General features: G+C 35.0%; 1 protein-coding gene across 7 annotated transcripts in view; it reads right to left on the minus strand.

The window, feature by feature from the left end:
• Positions 1 to 15644, minus strand: part of R3HDM1 (R3H domain containing 1) — a 185661-nt gene that overhangs the window by 37607 nt on the left and 132410 nt on the right. For 3 of the 7 annotated variants that reach the window (XM_036743011.1, XM_036743014.1, XM_036743012.1), the window contains 4 exons: positions 14304 to 14455; positions 11261 to 11362; positions 8978 to 9247; positions 7375 to 7498 (listed from right to left, as the gene is read on the minus strand). In XM_036743011.1, coding sequence (XP_036598906.1) covers positions 7375 to 7498; positions 8978 to 9247; positions 11261 to 11362; positions 14304 to 14455 — 648 coding nt within the window. Of the gene's footprint in view, positions 1 to 7374; positions 7499 to 8971; positions 9248 to 11260; positions 11363 to 14303; positions 14456 to 15644 lie in introns of all 7 variants that reach the window. The other 4 variants (XM_036743009.1, XM_036743008.1, XM_036743015.1 and 1 more) reach the window with 2 other exon arrangements.

A 15644-nucleotide genomic window follows, 5' to 3' on the forward strand; every position in this document is an offset into this window, starting at 1 on the left:
AACTTGTTAGAAGAGAGCCTAAAATAGCTCATTGCTCTACATTAAATCAAATACTTAAACTTTGTCTAGATGGGAAAATACACATATAAGTGAGACGTTACTGATATCCTCTAGGTCAGTTTTTTTTGGGTAATAATAAGATCTAAGGGGCAGTGAGGTGGTGCAGCGAGTAGAGCACCAGCCTGGAGTCAGGAGGACCTCAGTTCAAATCCTGCCTCAGATACCTGACACACTTACTAGCTGTGTGACCTTGGGCAAGTCACTTGACCCCAACTGCCCTGCCTTGCTCCCTCCCAAAAAACCCAAAGCAAAACAAAACAATAAAGTCTAAGACTTTCCCCCTCTCATTTCTCTGGTATCCTCCCTTCAGTGTGTTAGGCAGCCTCAGTATGCACTTGGTCTATTGCAGTTGTTTTTCTCATCCATCTTCTTTAGTGCCTGAAGAAAACTATCTCCAGGAGCAGCACATCTAGAAATGTAATGTTAAGAGTCCAAATGTGGCAACTCCATTGTCCTTGATGGGGAAAAGAGTCTGCTATAAAAATCTTTATACATCTTTTCGATTTCTTTTTGTCTCGTGCTTATGGGAAGATATTGTTTGGTTGGACAGGTCAAACTGGGCATGCGTAGGCCATGATGAGTACCAGATAACATCAGAAAAAATTAACTTGATTATATATGTGTTGGAAACGACTAGTGTTGTGAGAATCATGCCTGGAATCAGCTATTTATGTAGAGTCAGAGTACTGACTTGAAGGAGAAACAGTTAAAATTAACACAAAATTAGAAGAAAAAGAGAAAAAAAAGAGATGATGTGTACTTAAAACAACTACTTTTTGATCAATTTAAATAAGATGATGTTGAAAAAATGGAACAGTAACAAGGAAAGGATTTTGGTTATCAAAATTTCACAGAACTGTGTGTGAACAAACTACTCTGATGAGGAGAAAAGGAAAACTACCTCAGTTATCAAACACTTGATCTCCTTGTTTATAAAATCTTATGAAGAAGACTGCTTGGTATATATCAGAAGGAGGTCAAATGCATAAAGGCCTCATATGCCACAATATATTTAGAAAAGCACTTTTAAATAGTACTAGAAACAAAGTACATGCCTACCCACTGGGTAACAAATTCTGGATGAGTGAAACAAGAGTATTTCAACACTTTTAAGAAATGATGAATGGAAATAATTCAAAGACGCATGAGAAGACTAAAATGAACTGATGCAGTGTGAAATAATCAGAAACAAAAACAACAAAAATGACAACAATATAAATCAAAACAAAACAAAACTGAATTCTAGGTAATTATGATTACCAAGTTTGCCCTGGAAAAGAGGTAAGAAATTGAGCCCCTCTCCTTTCTTTGCAGAGGTGGGGAACTCTGGTCATGGAATATTTCATATACCATGGATTCTTCTTAACTTGAGGTCCATTAACTTTTTTTTTAATTCAATATTTTGATAAATGTATTTCACTGTAATTGGTTTCTTTTGTAATTCTGCATTGAAAAATGTCCTTCTGAGAAGGGGTCCATAGGCTTCAGTAAACTGCCAAAGGGATCCATGACACAAAACTGTTTAAGAACTCCAGGCACATATTGTCAAACTTGGTTGCTGTGTGGTCTCTTTTTGCTGGATTGCTCTACACTCCCCCACTCAGTTTGTTACAAGAGAGAGCTTGTTGGGCAGGTGAATAGAGAGGCATCTATTTGAAAATGAAAATGATATAAAAACAAAAGAGAGTGATTTTTTTTTAATTATAGAGGGTAGGGGAAAATTAACAACAGTATTACCTCAATAAATAAATGAAGCAGTATTAAAAAAAAGTTTAAAGAAAGCCTTGTCAGAGACCCAATTAAGCCAAGTCAGCTAACTATCCAAATCAAAAGGAAAAGGAGAGTAAAAGTCCATGTAGCTGCAAAAGTACAGAGGGAAGGAAGATCCACTGTCAGGGGAGAAATTCTCAAGGTCCTGGAAAGAGTGAAAAGGATAAGAAATAAGAAGCATGGCACAACATTCCAGAGTAGGAAAAGTATTTCAAGGTTTAAAAGTCTATAAAAACATGACACAAGCCTAAGTCATCCTCTTAATTTCTTTCTTCCTCAAATGTTTTCAAGTCAACATTTGGGGCTGTTTTTTGAGTGTGCTATGTCCAGTTTTACACTGCTAACCAAATGGAAAATAGGATCCCTTTGTAGAAATATGCTTACAGCCAGTATAGCTGGAAAGAATTTATTCAGGAGAGTAAGGACAGGGTAGTCTATCCAAGACAGAGCAAAAACACTCAGGCTTTCTGTGAGATGTCATCAATATTGATATTATTTAACTGTCATTTTCCTTTGTTAAAAGACTACATTGTTGAAATATTATCCTATTTCTCCTGGTACTTTCATAGACAAGCACAATCAATTCTGCAAAGCTGAGAGAACTGGGACAATAGGAATTGATGGCTGAGCCGCTTCCCTGGAGGGCTCCAAAGAATATTCTATTTTTAGCTCTATTTCACCTCAACAGAGAAGACAGCAGTAAAGTAATGCAGTATAATGCAGCATTCAGCAGAAAACGGCTGAACTGGTTTTTACTTTAGAGATTTAATCTGAAATAAATTCTAACAGAGCACATACTTAATAATTTTAACAGGAAATAATCTGAAAAACACAAAAAATTAAAAAAAGAATATCAGCCGAGAAAGCCCTAAATATGAAGTTGTAGATTCACTAGTCACTGTTAATATTTTTAGAAGAATTCTAATTTATTTGTGCAGAAAGATAATAAGGGCAAGGTTATAAGAAAGGCAAAATGTTTTCCTGACTCTAAGACCTTTTATTTGGGGTAATGTATTTCACAATAAGGGACTGTCTAGAGAAATTTGAATCAGTGTCACTGAGTTTATACATACCTTTCATGGGTCCATGGCCTAACAAGTTTTATTTCTAAATTTTTCCTAATTACCATAAAGAATGTAAATATACTTAACTAATATAAGGTCAGTGGGGATGATTGTTTTGAAGTCCAGAATGACCATACTGTTATTAACTCTGCTACTTTTCTCTCATTCCTCCCTGATAAATATGTCAAAGTACAAGTCACCCCATAAGCTATCAGGCAAATTTAAGATTACTTCACAGGATAGTTCAGGATGGTTTGGGAATTCTTACCAGATGCTTTTGCTCTATATTGCAGGTAAAAGACACTTAATGGAAGAAAGAAAAGGGATATAAGGAAAGCTATAATTGTAATGTAAAGCCCAAATCTGTACTAACGGCAAAATAGGTAAATAATGGATATTTATTCAATAATCCAGATAATGAAAAATAGGCAGTGACCAAAAGTTGTCTGAAAGTTACCCTGAAAATCAGTTGCTGCACCCTGGCCATGGAGTGCCTCCCCTAAAAAAAAAAATCAAGAATCTGGGTCAATTCCTCTTTTTTAACTCTATTCCTCTAGCTCTTTCAGATTAAAGTTTTATACACGAGACTCAACATGCAATAGTTTCTATTGGAAAAGAAGTCACAACCATTAATAGGAAGTTTTAAAAAATATACTTCATGGTTAAAACCTGAAATTCTTTTCAGTGCTCTATGGGGGAAGGGAGGACTTTGAGTTCTTGTAGCCAGTGTTGAAACAAAAAGACTTAACACAATTGCACTGCATGTCTTGAAGGAACCAAGTCACAATAACACATTAAAGTGTGCCAGGCTGATCTGGTATGTTACACTGCAGGGCAATTTGCCTGAACAGAGTTCTATAGCTAGAATGGAAGGGAGAAAGTTGATATTTCCTAATGAGTCTGACATAAATAAGACATAAACGTTCTAGGTCAGCTTCAAACCAAACTGAATCAGTCTTGAATTGCCTTCTAAACCTGCCTTGGAAAAGAAATCAAAGCAACAGCTTTCAGGGATTTTAAAAAGCAAATTAAATCAGTGGTAATTAAAATTCAAACAGTTGTTTTTGGACTATGTTGAGTTTGATTAAGAGACATTACATGTTAGGAAAATAGCAGAACATGTTAATATTGTAATACAGCATTTAAAAAGCAGTGAAACCTGAGTAAAAAGAAGCCAGGAAGCAGCTGAAAAAGAGACCGGTTCACTGTGAGAAATGTAAACCTCTCAGACAGTGCTACGGCCCCGAATCCAACAGCTCACAAATAAGGCCAATTATTCCATAATATTAAACAAACATGGTTAAATGACAAATTCTTTAAAAAATAGTAAGGGTAAAACCAGCTATTTAAAAAAACACCCATGGGATTACACACCTAAACACTGATACTATAATTGTTTCATGGGGAGAGTTCTTTTTATCATTTACAGAGCTATATTCTGTATGTTAAATTAGAGTTAACTTATTACAGGGGGAAGATATCACCTTATAACCAAACATATGGAGATGGCTGTATGTAAAACTATGTTTATTACAATGGTATGTTGTTGATCTCTATTTTATGACCAAATGTGTTACTTCTCATCTACTGAATCAAGAAATATATCACTCACTAGGTCCCAATAGAGACATTATTCTGAAAGGCTTAGAGAAACACAATACCTTTGGTGTCTACTTCCAGATCTAACCCTGCTTTGAATGGCCTTAATGTGAAATCTTATAACAGAAAAAAGGATAGCACATTAATTCCCAATATTAAGCTGATATTAATCTCTTTTCTATTTCCATAATAGCCTTGGATGTCCTCTCTCACTAAAATAAATATTTATGTGTTAAGATGAAAAATATGGCTGGACCAATCTACTGACGGGATTCCTGCATTTCAGAACTGGGGAACACCACAATGAGAAAATAACTAGAAATGTGTATTACAACTGATCATATGCAAAATAGCCTGCAGAGAAGATTTTATTTTTTAGGGCTAAAATTCTTGATCATACGCTTTAACATATCCTTTATACCATCTGTATCTGTGTAAACAAAACAAATTCTATATCTATTAATGTTCTCAATATATTGTCTAAGACTTAAGCCACATTGAACCTTTTTTATGTAACCAAATTCCCTCATAGTAACTTGCTTGTCTCCTAGAGATGGAAACAGGCTGTTACTTGTCATTTTACAGGTTGATAACTAGTTGACTAATAATGAAAAAAAAAAAAAAGAGGCAGGGATGAATGTACCAAGCTACTTACCATCTTAATCAGACTGTGATGGTGCAGTGTTGGAAAAACCATGTTTTAATAAGTTAAAAATAAACATGAAATATCAATTTTAAATATGAAAATGGAAATTAGTAAAATATTACAATTCTCACAATCTATAAAATTTGCAACAGAAAATTTCTTGCTCCTTCTCCAGAATGCTGACTTTTCTAAAAAAAGGCTCATCATTACAATATGTGTGCGTGCACACGCGCACACACGCACGCACACACACACACACACACTCTCTCTCTCTCTCTCTCTCTCTTTCCCTCCTTCAAGCTTTACTTGAAAAATGACCATTGACTAATCATATCAAGTTCAACTCCTCCAACCAAAATAGGTCATGTCTATATATCATATAGAAGGATAAAGAATTAACACTGTTTGAAGGGAAACTGCCTATTATAGAAGTGTAGGATTTGGGAGGTGGGAACAAGCTTCTTTTTTGGTTAACAAGAATAAAATACCTTAATGTGCTCTTTCTTAGAGGTTGTTTATCCTTCCTATCCAAAATGCATGAAAATTTCATCTCCAGATAAAGTACCTCTCCTTTAAAATAAAAGTGACAGGATTCTAATTATGGAAACTCCTTCCATAGATACACATAGATATACAAGTTAAGGGAATTGCCCCTGATTATGTAGTTAATATGTGTTAAGAAACAGGACTTACACTTAGGTTTTCCTGACTCCAAGGCTGGCTATTCATCCACTATGGAGAGAAGAATACTTTTGTCTGGCTATTATAATCACTTCTTGGGTTAAAAAGAAAAGTAATTAAAAACTATACCATCTATAGATTATTTGGCACTACCTCTCTTCCCACCTTTGGATAAAATTTCTACAGTAACACAAAAGCACCAGGAAAGCACTTTTTACATTAAGTAAAAAATATTAATTACAAGTATAATATGTTAGAGTACTAGGAGCTCCCAAGTACGGGTAAAATGTAAATGACCATTAACCATTAGTCCACCTGCACTGAATGACTAAAAAAATGTACCTTAGACCATTTGGTGGTTACAGAACAGGTGAAGGACTGTGCTCATCAATGAGACATTAGCAGCAAGTTTATCCAACAAGCCTCATGTAGAGCCCTAGAGAGTGCACTCTGCTGTTCTGTGTGGGCTATGGTAACTTTTAGAAATCAACCAACCCTTGCTTCTTATCTGATTGGGGTGACCCACAACAACGTCAAGCTCACCTCCTCAAGTCCCATGGACCACTCTCCAAGCAAATGACAGCAGGGTGTTACAACAACCCTTTAAGAGACTGACTGAAAGTTCCAATTTAAACACTAAAAGAAGAGCTCCTGTAAGAGGCTAGGTTATTGCTATACATCTTATTGAAAGGGAAACAGCTTGGATCTGGGGTTTATACGGCATGAACATAAAAATTTATAACTTTTCATTTGCAAGTGCAATTGGTTCCAACAACTGTTTGATGAAAAGGTGAAGAAAAGATTATGAATGGTTTCTATTAATAGTTTGTATATTTAATGATAAATTACATGTTGTCTTCGCTTAATATTTTATTTTTCCAATTACATTTAAAAACAAAGATTTGTTTTTTTAAAAAATAATTCTGAGTTCCAAATCTGCCCTTCCCTTTGCACACCCCCCACCCCTCCAGAATGCAAGCAATTTGAGATTGCACATTGTTTACAGTGGTCTCATATCAAAAGGCTACTAAGCTACATTAGAAGACACCAGAAAGGTATCACTGAAGACATGTACAAAAAAAGGATATGATTTACTAGGCTGTACTGGTCTTTCCAAAGGTAGCCCCGCCTAGGGAGTGGCTATACAAGGCAGACCCCGCAACGTGACCTGTCACTGTTTCCGTCTCAATTGTTGTAAAAATGCTGACCTTCCCATGCCATTTGGCTAGCTACAAAAAAGAGCTCCACTCTGCTGGCAGTAGGTATTATGTCCTGCTGCTTCTCACATTAATATCCTCTTACTGGAACCCTTTCTACAACACCCTGAAGGCTCTGGGCGATATCTGACACCTGTGTCAAACAGCCCCATGGCTTTATCGGGAGCGTGCTGCATTCCTTCCCACTGTCGACTGGGCTAGTTTACACAATGAAATGTGTTCTACTTCTGAATTACTCTATGAACTAAGTTTTTTGTTTTTGTTTTAGTGGCTGAAATAAACAAAGATGAGAAAAGCAGCAATAATGACCAAGATTTATGAATTAAATGCCACTAACCTGTCTGCTGTGCAGGCTGTGGCAGTGCCTGGTTTGGCTGTGTGTTATAATGGACGGAAGCAACTGGGCGATACTGATGTTGACCGGAGGGATACTGCCCTGGAGCACAGTAACACGCTGGCATCTAAAGCAGAAACATTTAGAAAAGTCACATTTTTGTATCAATACCATAATCCTTCATTACTGAATACCTGAGGGCTCACACGGTAATGGACAAAATGGAAAAGAAAAATAATTCTTCTATTTGAATACTGGAGAAACAATTCTCAAAACTTTAAAAATGTTCTTTTATTTCTTACCTCCCCCATTTTTTGGCCTTTCTGATGCACAACGAAAAGCCAAAAAGTTAAGTTAAATTATTTTCTCTCTCTCTGAGAACAATTTAAATCAATTCTAGATTTCTTTTAAGATAATCTGACCTAACTCTCCAATATATTCTTTCAAGGTAAGAAACAATGAAGAGTGCCTTGGGTTCCTCTCCAGGACTTACATCCTTCATGAAGAAGCCCTAGGGATTCTTGATTAGTGTCAAAGGGACTTAGCTGAAGTGGCTGCTGGTCTAGGCCTCATGGGACAATTGTGAAGTACATTCATTTCTGCATGACTAGGTTATGACTGGCTGAATGAATAAGCATTTATTAAGTGCTTATGACATGCCAAGCATTTTGCTAAGCACTGGGGATACAAATAGAAAAATGGTCCCGGCTCTCGAGGAACTCACATATTGAGGAAGGCAGCACGTAAAAAAGAATGCATCTGTGGAGTGGACAGGAAAATCTGGAAAGCTTAAGGATTCAATGGCAAAGAACAATGTTTAAATTCCCCTTGGTAGTGTGTCTACATGTGAAATAAGCAAGGAAAGGAAAACCATGCACCAAATCTTTTCTCATCCATAGTAATTTTGAGGTTAAATAATTTGAAATTGCTTTTAAATTGTTTGAATCAACACATTCAGTCAAATAGCTCATTTTTTTAGACATAGATGTGTATGTGTGATTATAAAGTAACAAACATGGAATTAATCTGAACTTCCTCATCATATATATACTAAAATATAGGTAATGACAAAAAGATATACAAATATAATAACAGATATTGATTTGTGCATGTTTCACTATATCCATACCTCAATAACAAAGTAAAAAGACTGATATATAATTAAACAAATTAGCCAATTAATTAAGAGTTCTTAACCTGTTTTTTTTGGTGTCGAAGACCTCTTTGGCATTCTGGAGAAGCCTATGGACTCCTTCTCAGAATAATGTTTATAAATGCATAAAACATAATATGTAGGACTACAAAGGAAACTAATTATATTGAGAAGTTATTAAAATGGTTTTTTAGAAACCAAGTTCAGCCTCAGGTTAAGAATCTATTAAAAAAGAAGACTCATGCTTACTCTAAAAATATTGTCTTTCTTTTTGGCATGCATTTTTTTTAAAGAAGCATTATTCACTTTCCTAGAAAGTAACAATTAAGCTAACAGTTTAACTCCAATTTATAGATTTTCTATATGACCTAAAACATATTTGGCTCTAGCTAATGAGCAAGATATTCTTTATCTTTTGCATGATAGTTGATTAGAGGGAAAACAAACCTGTACCTGAGGCGTGGGTTGCTGCACATATCCCTGTTGTTGGAGCATCTGCTGGTTTACAGGATGGCCAGAGGCAGAATAGCCAGTAGTAGGGATTGGCTGGCCAGGTGGGAGGGGTGGTGCTGGAGGAGGGGCTGGTGCCATAATATATCCAGACTGCTGTGATGGCTGAAGGACAACAGTAGACTGGAACATAGTGGCATGAGGGTCAGGAGCATCAGCAGATGGCTGGCGGACAAGACTCATATGGCTAAACTGGGATCCAAGGTTGTCCTGCTACAGGGAAGAGATCAGAATACATTAAAATAATCATACACATGCTGAGGACATCAAGAAATGCTAAATACATTCTTTTTGGGGAATTGATTATATATGAACATTTTGTAACAAAGCATGCTTCCATCCAGTGATTATGTATAAGTGCAACACTGGAAAAATGAAAGGAAAAGGAAAAGTCTAAGACAGGATTAAAGTAATTTAGTAGTTGTATTTATTTTTTTTAACATGTTTAGAATACGATGAAAATTAAAACAAAGGTAGGAAAAAAAAAGCCCTTAATATTTGAAATTAAAGAGAACTTTTTCAACTGTAGACCTAAATGAAGCCCTAACAGTAAGACAAATGATTATGATACTGATTTGCAATTTAAATTATACTGGCATTTGGAGCAAGGGCTTCAAAGGCCAGAGGAGGGCACATATCACTCAGCTGGGTTGCAACTCTCCATACCAAAATAATAATAATAATAATAATAAAAAAAGCTTGATGACGTTTTAGCTATCATTTTCTTGAGTATTTGTAAGGGTAATAATTTAAAATACTATAGTATTGATTTATAAAACTATAGTGTATTTAAAGCTATGGACAAAGTCTTTACAATTTGTAACTTTCAAGATAAACAGAAACTTTTCTGTTTTTCTGCCTTTTGTAGCAGTGGAGAGTACCTGGTACAGAAGTTGTATGTCATCTAACAAGTGTTTTATTGAATGACTGATTTAAAAATTAGAACACAGTTGAACTTGTTGGCTTTGAAAACAGAAGTGAAATACACAAATGGGGTCCATCCTGCCAAGGCAGAATATAGCAATAAGCATATTTCCACTACTGAAGACAACTTTGAAAATAAGTCGACACTAAAAAGATGACTTAAAACCATTAAGTTGAAGCTGAAATAATCAAAAGTTAAAAATCATGAACTGTATTTGGGATGAATGGAAGATTGGCAAGGGAAATTTTGTATTTAGTAACTGAATAGGTTTAATTATGGGAAATGAGTTATACCAGTGCACAGTTGGTGGAGCTGTAAATTGGTTCAGCCATTCTGGAAAGCAATTTGGGACTACATTAATGTCATTGCTTAAAACATTTCTGGAATGTTTCCTACAACTATTACCAACCTTCAGAGTTTTTGGCATACTCTTTGTAAAAGCCTCAGTGGTTTTAGCAAATCATCACTTGAGAGTGGATCAGATTAAAAAAATAATAAACTTGGAGACAAGTATAATAAAATAGGCCAGGCGCTTAAGCTGGACAATATCTGCTTTAAGAAAAAATGTGTAATCATTAAAGTAATGAAAATGACTTTGTTATGTAGCTTACAAATTTGGTTTTGAAAAGGATTTTATATGAAGAGTCCTAAAAATATTTTGAAAAATGATAGCATTTTATAGAATAACTAGATAGGCTCCCCTTAAGGTGCCTTACAAGGTCAACAGTTATGTGTAACTATAAGCTCAGATATGCTGACTTAAAAAAAAAACAGTCTCTAAAATTATCACTCATATCTTGTACATCTAGAAGTACCTATGTCAATGGCTTAACATGCGCTGATGCTTCTCAGAACAATCTCCCACAGCAACATTAGCTACAGTTATCCTGAATATTTGCTATCAACTGTACAAAAGAGGCCATTATATCAAAGTCCCAAAACAGAAGAAATCTACAATTTCAATTGCAACATAAGACTGTTATTGCCATGATTGGGGACAAAATCAAACAAAATCTAATATCTGGGAGGAAATAATTTGAAAAGTGTTATTTCATGAGAAGGCTAGAAAAGACTAGATTGAAAATAATCAGTGACAAATTGATTAACGCTGTATTTTACATACTCAAATTTTGGTCTGTAAGGGATATGGGTACTTCCTAAAGCTCACATACGTATCCTTTAGTCAAAAAAGTGAGAAGGCACCTTTGTTTTATGCTAATAACACAGAAAAAACATACATTGGCGTTCATCACACATTCACCCACAAAAAGAATGCAGGAGGTGAGTAGAAGATATAATACCACAGTATATTGCTGGGTAGGTGAGACTGGCAGGAGCGGGGATGGGTAAGGGACTGTAGAGTACTGAACAGGCTGTGAAGAAGACTGCAGAGGCCGAGTAGGCTGAAGAAGTAACAGGTTTACAAAAAGTGTTAATGTCAGAGTAAAATAAGTGCATAAAATGGAAAGTTACAATCTTTTACAATAATTTAAAATAATTACAACTTTTCAAATCACCACTGACATAATATAAAAGGCAAAATACAATACTAAGTGAAGAAATGCTACTCAGTAAAAACTTCAGGGAATAATATACAACTTCTCCAAAGTCTTTATACTTATTATAGAACTAGGATATTTCAGCATAATAAAAGCATTTCTAAGACTCTCAGTTCATTTTACTCAATAAGTAATAGAGGTTTAATTGAAATAGGTAATTCATTTAGTAACTTTAATTTCTATATGTTAAACATTTTTGATTTTAGACAAGAGAAAAATTAATCCTTGCCCTGTGGGAGGGGGCTTCTAATTAAGCTACATAATTTTAAAAAATTACAGCTCCTGTTCTTAACACAAAGTTGGTGAAAACTATTTAATAGCTTGGGAAAAAACACCTGGGATGGCATAACTCTACATTCTAAAGTAGCAATGATTTTAAGTATTCACCTCTTTCATATAACAAATGTACTATGACATATGTTAGGAAAACAAGCAAACTAGGTAATTATGATTAAAAAAAATTCTCACTCTTTCCAGAGCATATGGAGCATTTTTAAAGAATACTAGATTGTACTTTGCCCTACCTTATATCTAACCAGTATCTTTCAAAAACTTGAAAGTACGCATATATGTTACCAGTCATTCTACTGATTTTACAGACCAAAAAATTAGACTAAGGCAAGTTTAAAAACTTGGCAAAAACTAAGTCTAAAGAGCCTCATTTCTAGTTTAGTACTCCTTTCATAAGAATACTGTGGGTAAAAAACCCTACTCTTAGTTGAAAAATGTGTATATGGAATCTCTCTCCTCTGGAAGACACATCTCCAAAGATAGTACTTAAAAGAAATCCACAATGATCAAGTTCAAGAAAAGTGGTTAAGAGAACCATCTTAAAAAAGGAAAAGTTATCTCAGTATGAGCATAAGCATAAAACAAGAAATATATGGGTAAAATGTATTTTTACCACAAAGCTGATACATTAAAAATATGTAAACAAAAACAAACACAATTTCTTCCCACCACTCCAAACCCAACAAACTATTGAGTAGGTCTGCAGAATCAATTTTTAATTAAAATCAAAGGCAGAAATTAGTCTCTCTGTGAAGCTACAACCAAAATATCAACACTTTGCTGAAGTACCTGGAGAATAACACTTCGTTGTCCTACAAATTTCTGAGATGGAAGAAAAAAAGGATGACAATATGGCTCAGACTGAATTAACTGCCTGTCTTTTAAGTGCAGGCTGCTTAAAGGGATCTTAACTTGGTCATCCATTTAGGCATAACTTTTCTCCAGACATCATGACCTATTGTACTCTCACTAGATGAAACAAAGCTTTAGTTTTTTGGTAATAACATAGTCCCAAGACAGGACAATAAGATGAGCATCTTATGGCTATAGTATTCCAGATATCAAGGAGGATACTGGAAGGCCTTCAATACTCACTGGCTTTATGCTTGTCTAACTTCATACATTGTAAAACACATGATGTCACACCAGGAAAGCCTTCCACAGATTTCATGGCACACCATGGCATTTAGATCATGGCTCTTTGTAATACCTGTTCTCTGACTGAATTGCTTAACTTGATGTATAGGACTATATCTTGTACCTATGACAATTAATGGCTATGGCTTGGAGCTATAGACTAAACATGAACAAACAATCAAATTCTAGTTTCTTAAAGTTTCCTGCTGGCTTTTACCTCTTTAGCAAATGCTGAGAAATGCGTAAATCCAAAAAAGGTGAAAAGCTGTCCCTTAAACCTCCTAATATAATGCTAAAATTGTTTTAATGTTCCCTGGTAAATCATTGAAAATATTGTTTAAAATATTTTTGGAATTTAAGGTCATCTAAAATTAGCATTCAGTTGGTCTGGCACACTGAAAAAAAGGACTGCATGATTCCAAAGTCACAATTCCTCTGATACAGGGAGAAGCACAGAGGTACTGATAGCCAAAATAAAGTAACAGAGCTGGTCTAGTACATGATGCTGTTTGTCGATTAATAGACAAAGTGTAGTCTTTGGAAAACTTTTTATGGCTTAACAGCTGTAATAATTATATATTCTAGCAATATCAGTCTTCATTAATAGTAGTGCCCTTTGCAATATTTAACCTAACTTTCGAACTGCTGAAGTAAGTTTCCCTAACTACTCTGATTCAAATAAAAAGCCTAAAAATCCTGTGTATTAGTTTGTATAGCATAAAATTAAAAGTAATTTATTTAAAATGTAATTAGTTCTTTCCTACAGACAAAAGGGGTACAAGCAAATAAAGTTTTACTGGGTTTATTTATAAATGAGTTCTGTGGTGGGGAACCAAGATGACTTCTCATGGGGAACTGGGCAACTCAACTCAGTTTCTTCTAAGTGCTTAATATATTGAATTGTAGTAGCAAACTGCTCAGTTGTGCTTCCAATCATCGATCTTTCTTATCTTTTCCTCTCCCTTGCTAGCACTGTGGAATAGGGGTTAAATATTTGTTGGGGAGACTGATAAAAAAAAACCTACCATTACTTTATACTAATTCACAAGTATTTAGCTGAGGATCCCTGAAAGTTTTAAAGTCTGGTTTCTCTGAGAATAATGGGACACAGTTTACAAGTATATCTGTGATGTGAGCAACTTCTATGAAGGAGAAAATGGTCTAACAGTTAATGCTGGGTAGAAAGCCTTTGTGATACATTAAGTATTGAAATGGAAATATAGGGTCTTCCAGAAAAGAGACAGAGGGTTAAGGTTCTAGGAAACCCTCACTTTTACCAGCTTAAAGGTAGTAACTTTATTCCCAGTCTAACTGAAGAAAGGTAAACATGACATCATATGATCTAGGGTATGTGCACCTGTGATATAATGTGATTGGCTGCTTGTTGTTGAGATGGTTGGGGAGGAGGAGGTTGCTGTGGAGGTCCAGGCACTTGAGTTCTAACAGGCTGTTGAGTCATGGGAGGGTTATACACAACTGGACTGCCATCAGGATTTATAAAGGGCTGACCTAAAAAAAGAGAAGAAAAATATCTTGTATTGAAAAAAGAAGACTTAAAAAAAAGTATACCAAGTATATTTTCTACCAACACACTGCATATTAGAAAAAAAGTCATTTCAAAAGGTAAATGCTGTACTTAGAGGAATATTATCACATTCATAATCCATTCAGCATGCAGAGAATAGCAAAATCTTTGATATAATCAACTACATATTGTATTTAAATTAAACATAATTTTAATTATGCTTATTAAAAAGACAAAGAATACCTGCAACTTATTTGAAGTCATTTAAATCAGATTATCAGAAGTTATTTTTAAAGCTAACTAAAAAACCCACACAAACTACCCCAAACCTCTTCTCTACCTTGTCTTTCCAATCTAGAATTTAAACCTTTAACTGGGGTGTTAAGTTATTCAGTAGTTAATTAAGAGTAGCACTCCACACAATTATACAAAGCAAGTAACAAAATGTTACACAGTAAGTACACCCCAAACATCAATCAGCAAGGACCACGTTTCTTAAAGAAACGTGAACTTCTTGGCAACAACCATAAACATAATTAAATGTGTATCAATTGAGAGGCACAGTGCCTTTCACAACACAACAAAAAGAGTCAAGGAGCGTGCATTCTACTAAGAATATTCAGCATCCCTCTTAGATAACAAGAAGAACTCCTAAAACCCTTCTTGGTAAACTCTCATGGGCTTTCTTTCTTGGTCTCAGATACAGCTGGAAAGGTTTCAGCTTTGGTTCTGTTCTGCTACTTCACTTACTGCTGCTGAAAAGGGGCACAGTTTAAACACCCTACATCAATCAAAGCAAATATGCGGAAGAAACCCAATGTTCACTTCAAGGTTTGGTACCTACTAAAGTAGATCCTTTGGAAAAGGCTATTGAGTCACCTCCTTACTGAATGTATCCACTAATTAAATTAGGAAAAATAGGGAACACATAATTATGGTGAGTAACTTAGTCATTTCATTTTATTTCCTATAAAGGTGGTTTCATTTTATGGTGGATCTTTTACTCACTGCTGTTAGATTAAGATTTACACTGAAGTAACAGATGCCATGTATTAGAGAAGAAAAATCCTCTATAAGGAAATAATTCTTTTTTGATCCCTAGCCTCACTACTGAATTTTTTTTTTATGAAACAGGAAATGTACAGATGAATAATAAGAACACATCTATTCTTT

The sequence above is a fragment of the Trichosurus vulpecula genome, chromosome 2 (assembly GCF_011100635.1).
Source record: "Trichosurus vulpecula isolate mTriVul1 chromosome 2, mTriVul1.pri, whole genome shotgun sequence".
Lineage (NCBI taxonomy): Eukaryota > Metazoa > Chordata > Mammalia > Diprotodontia > Phalangeridae > Trichosurus > Trichosurus vulpecula.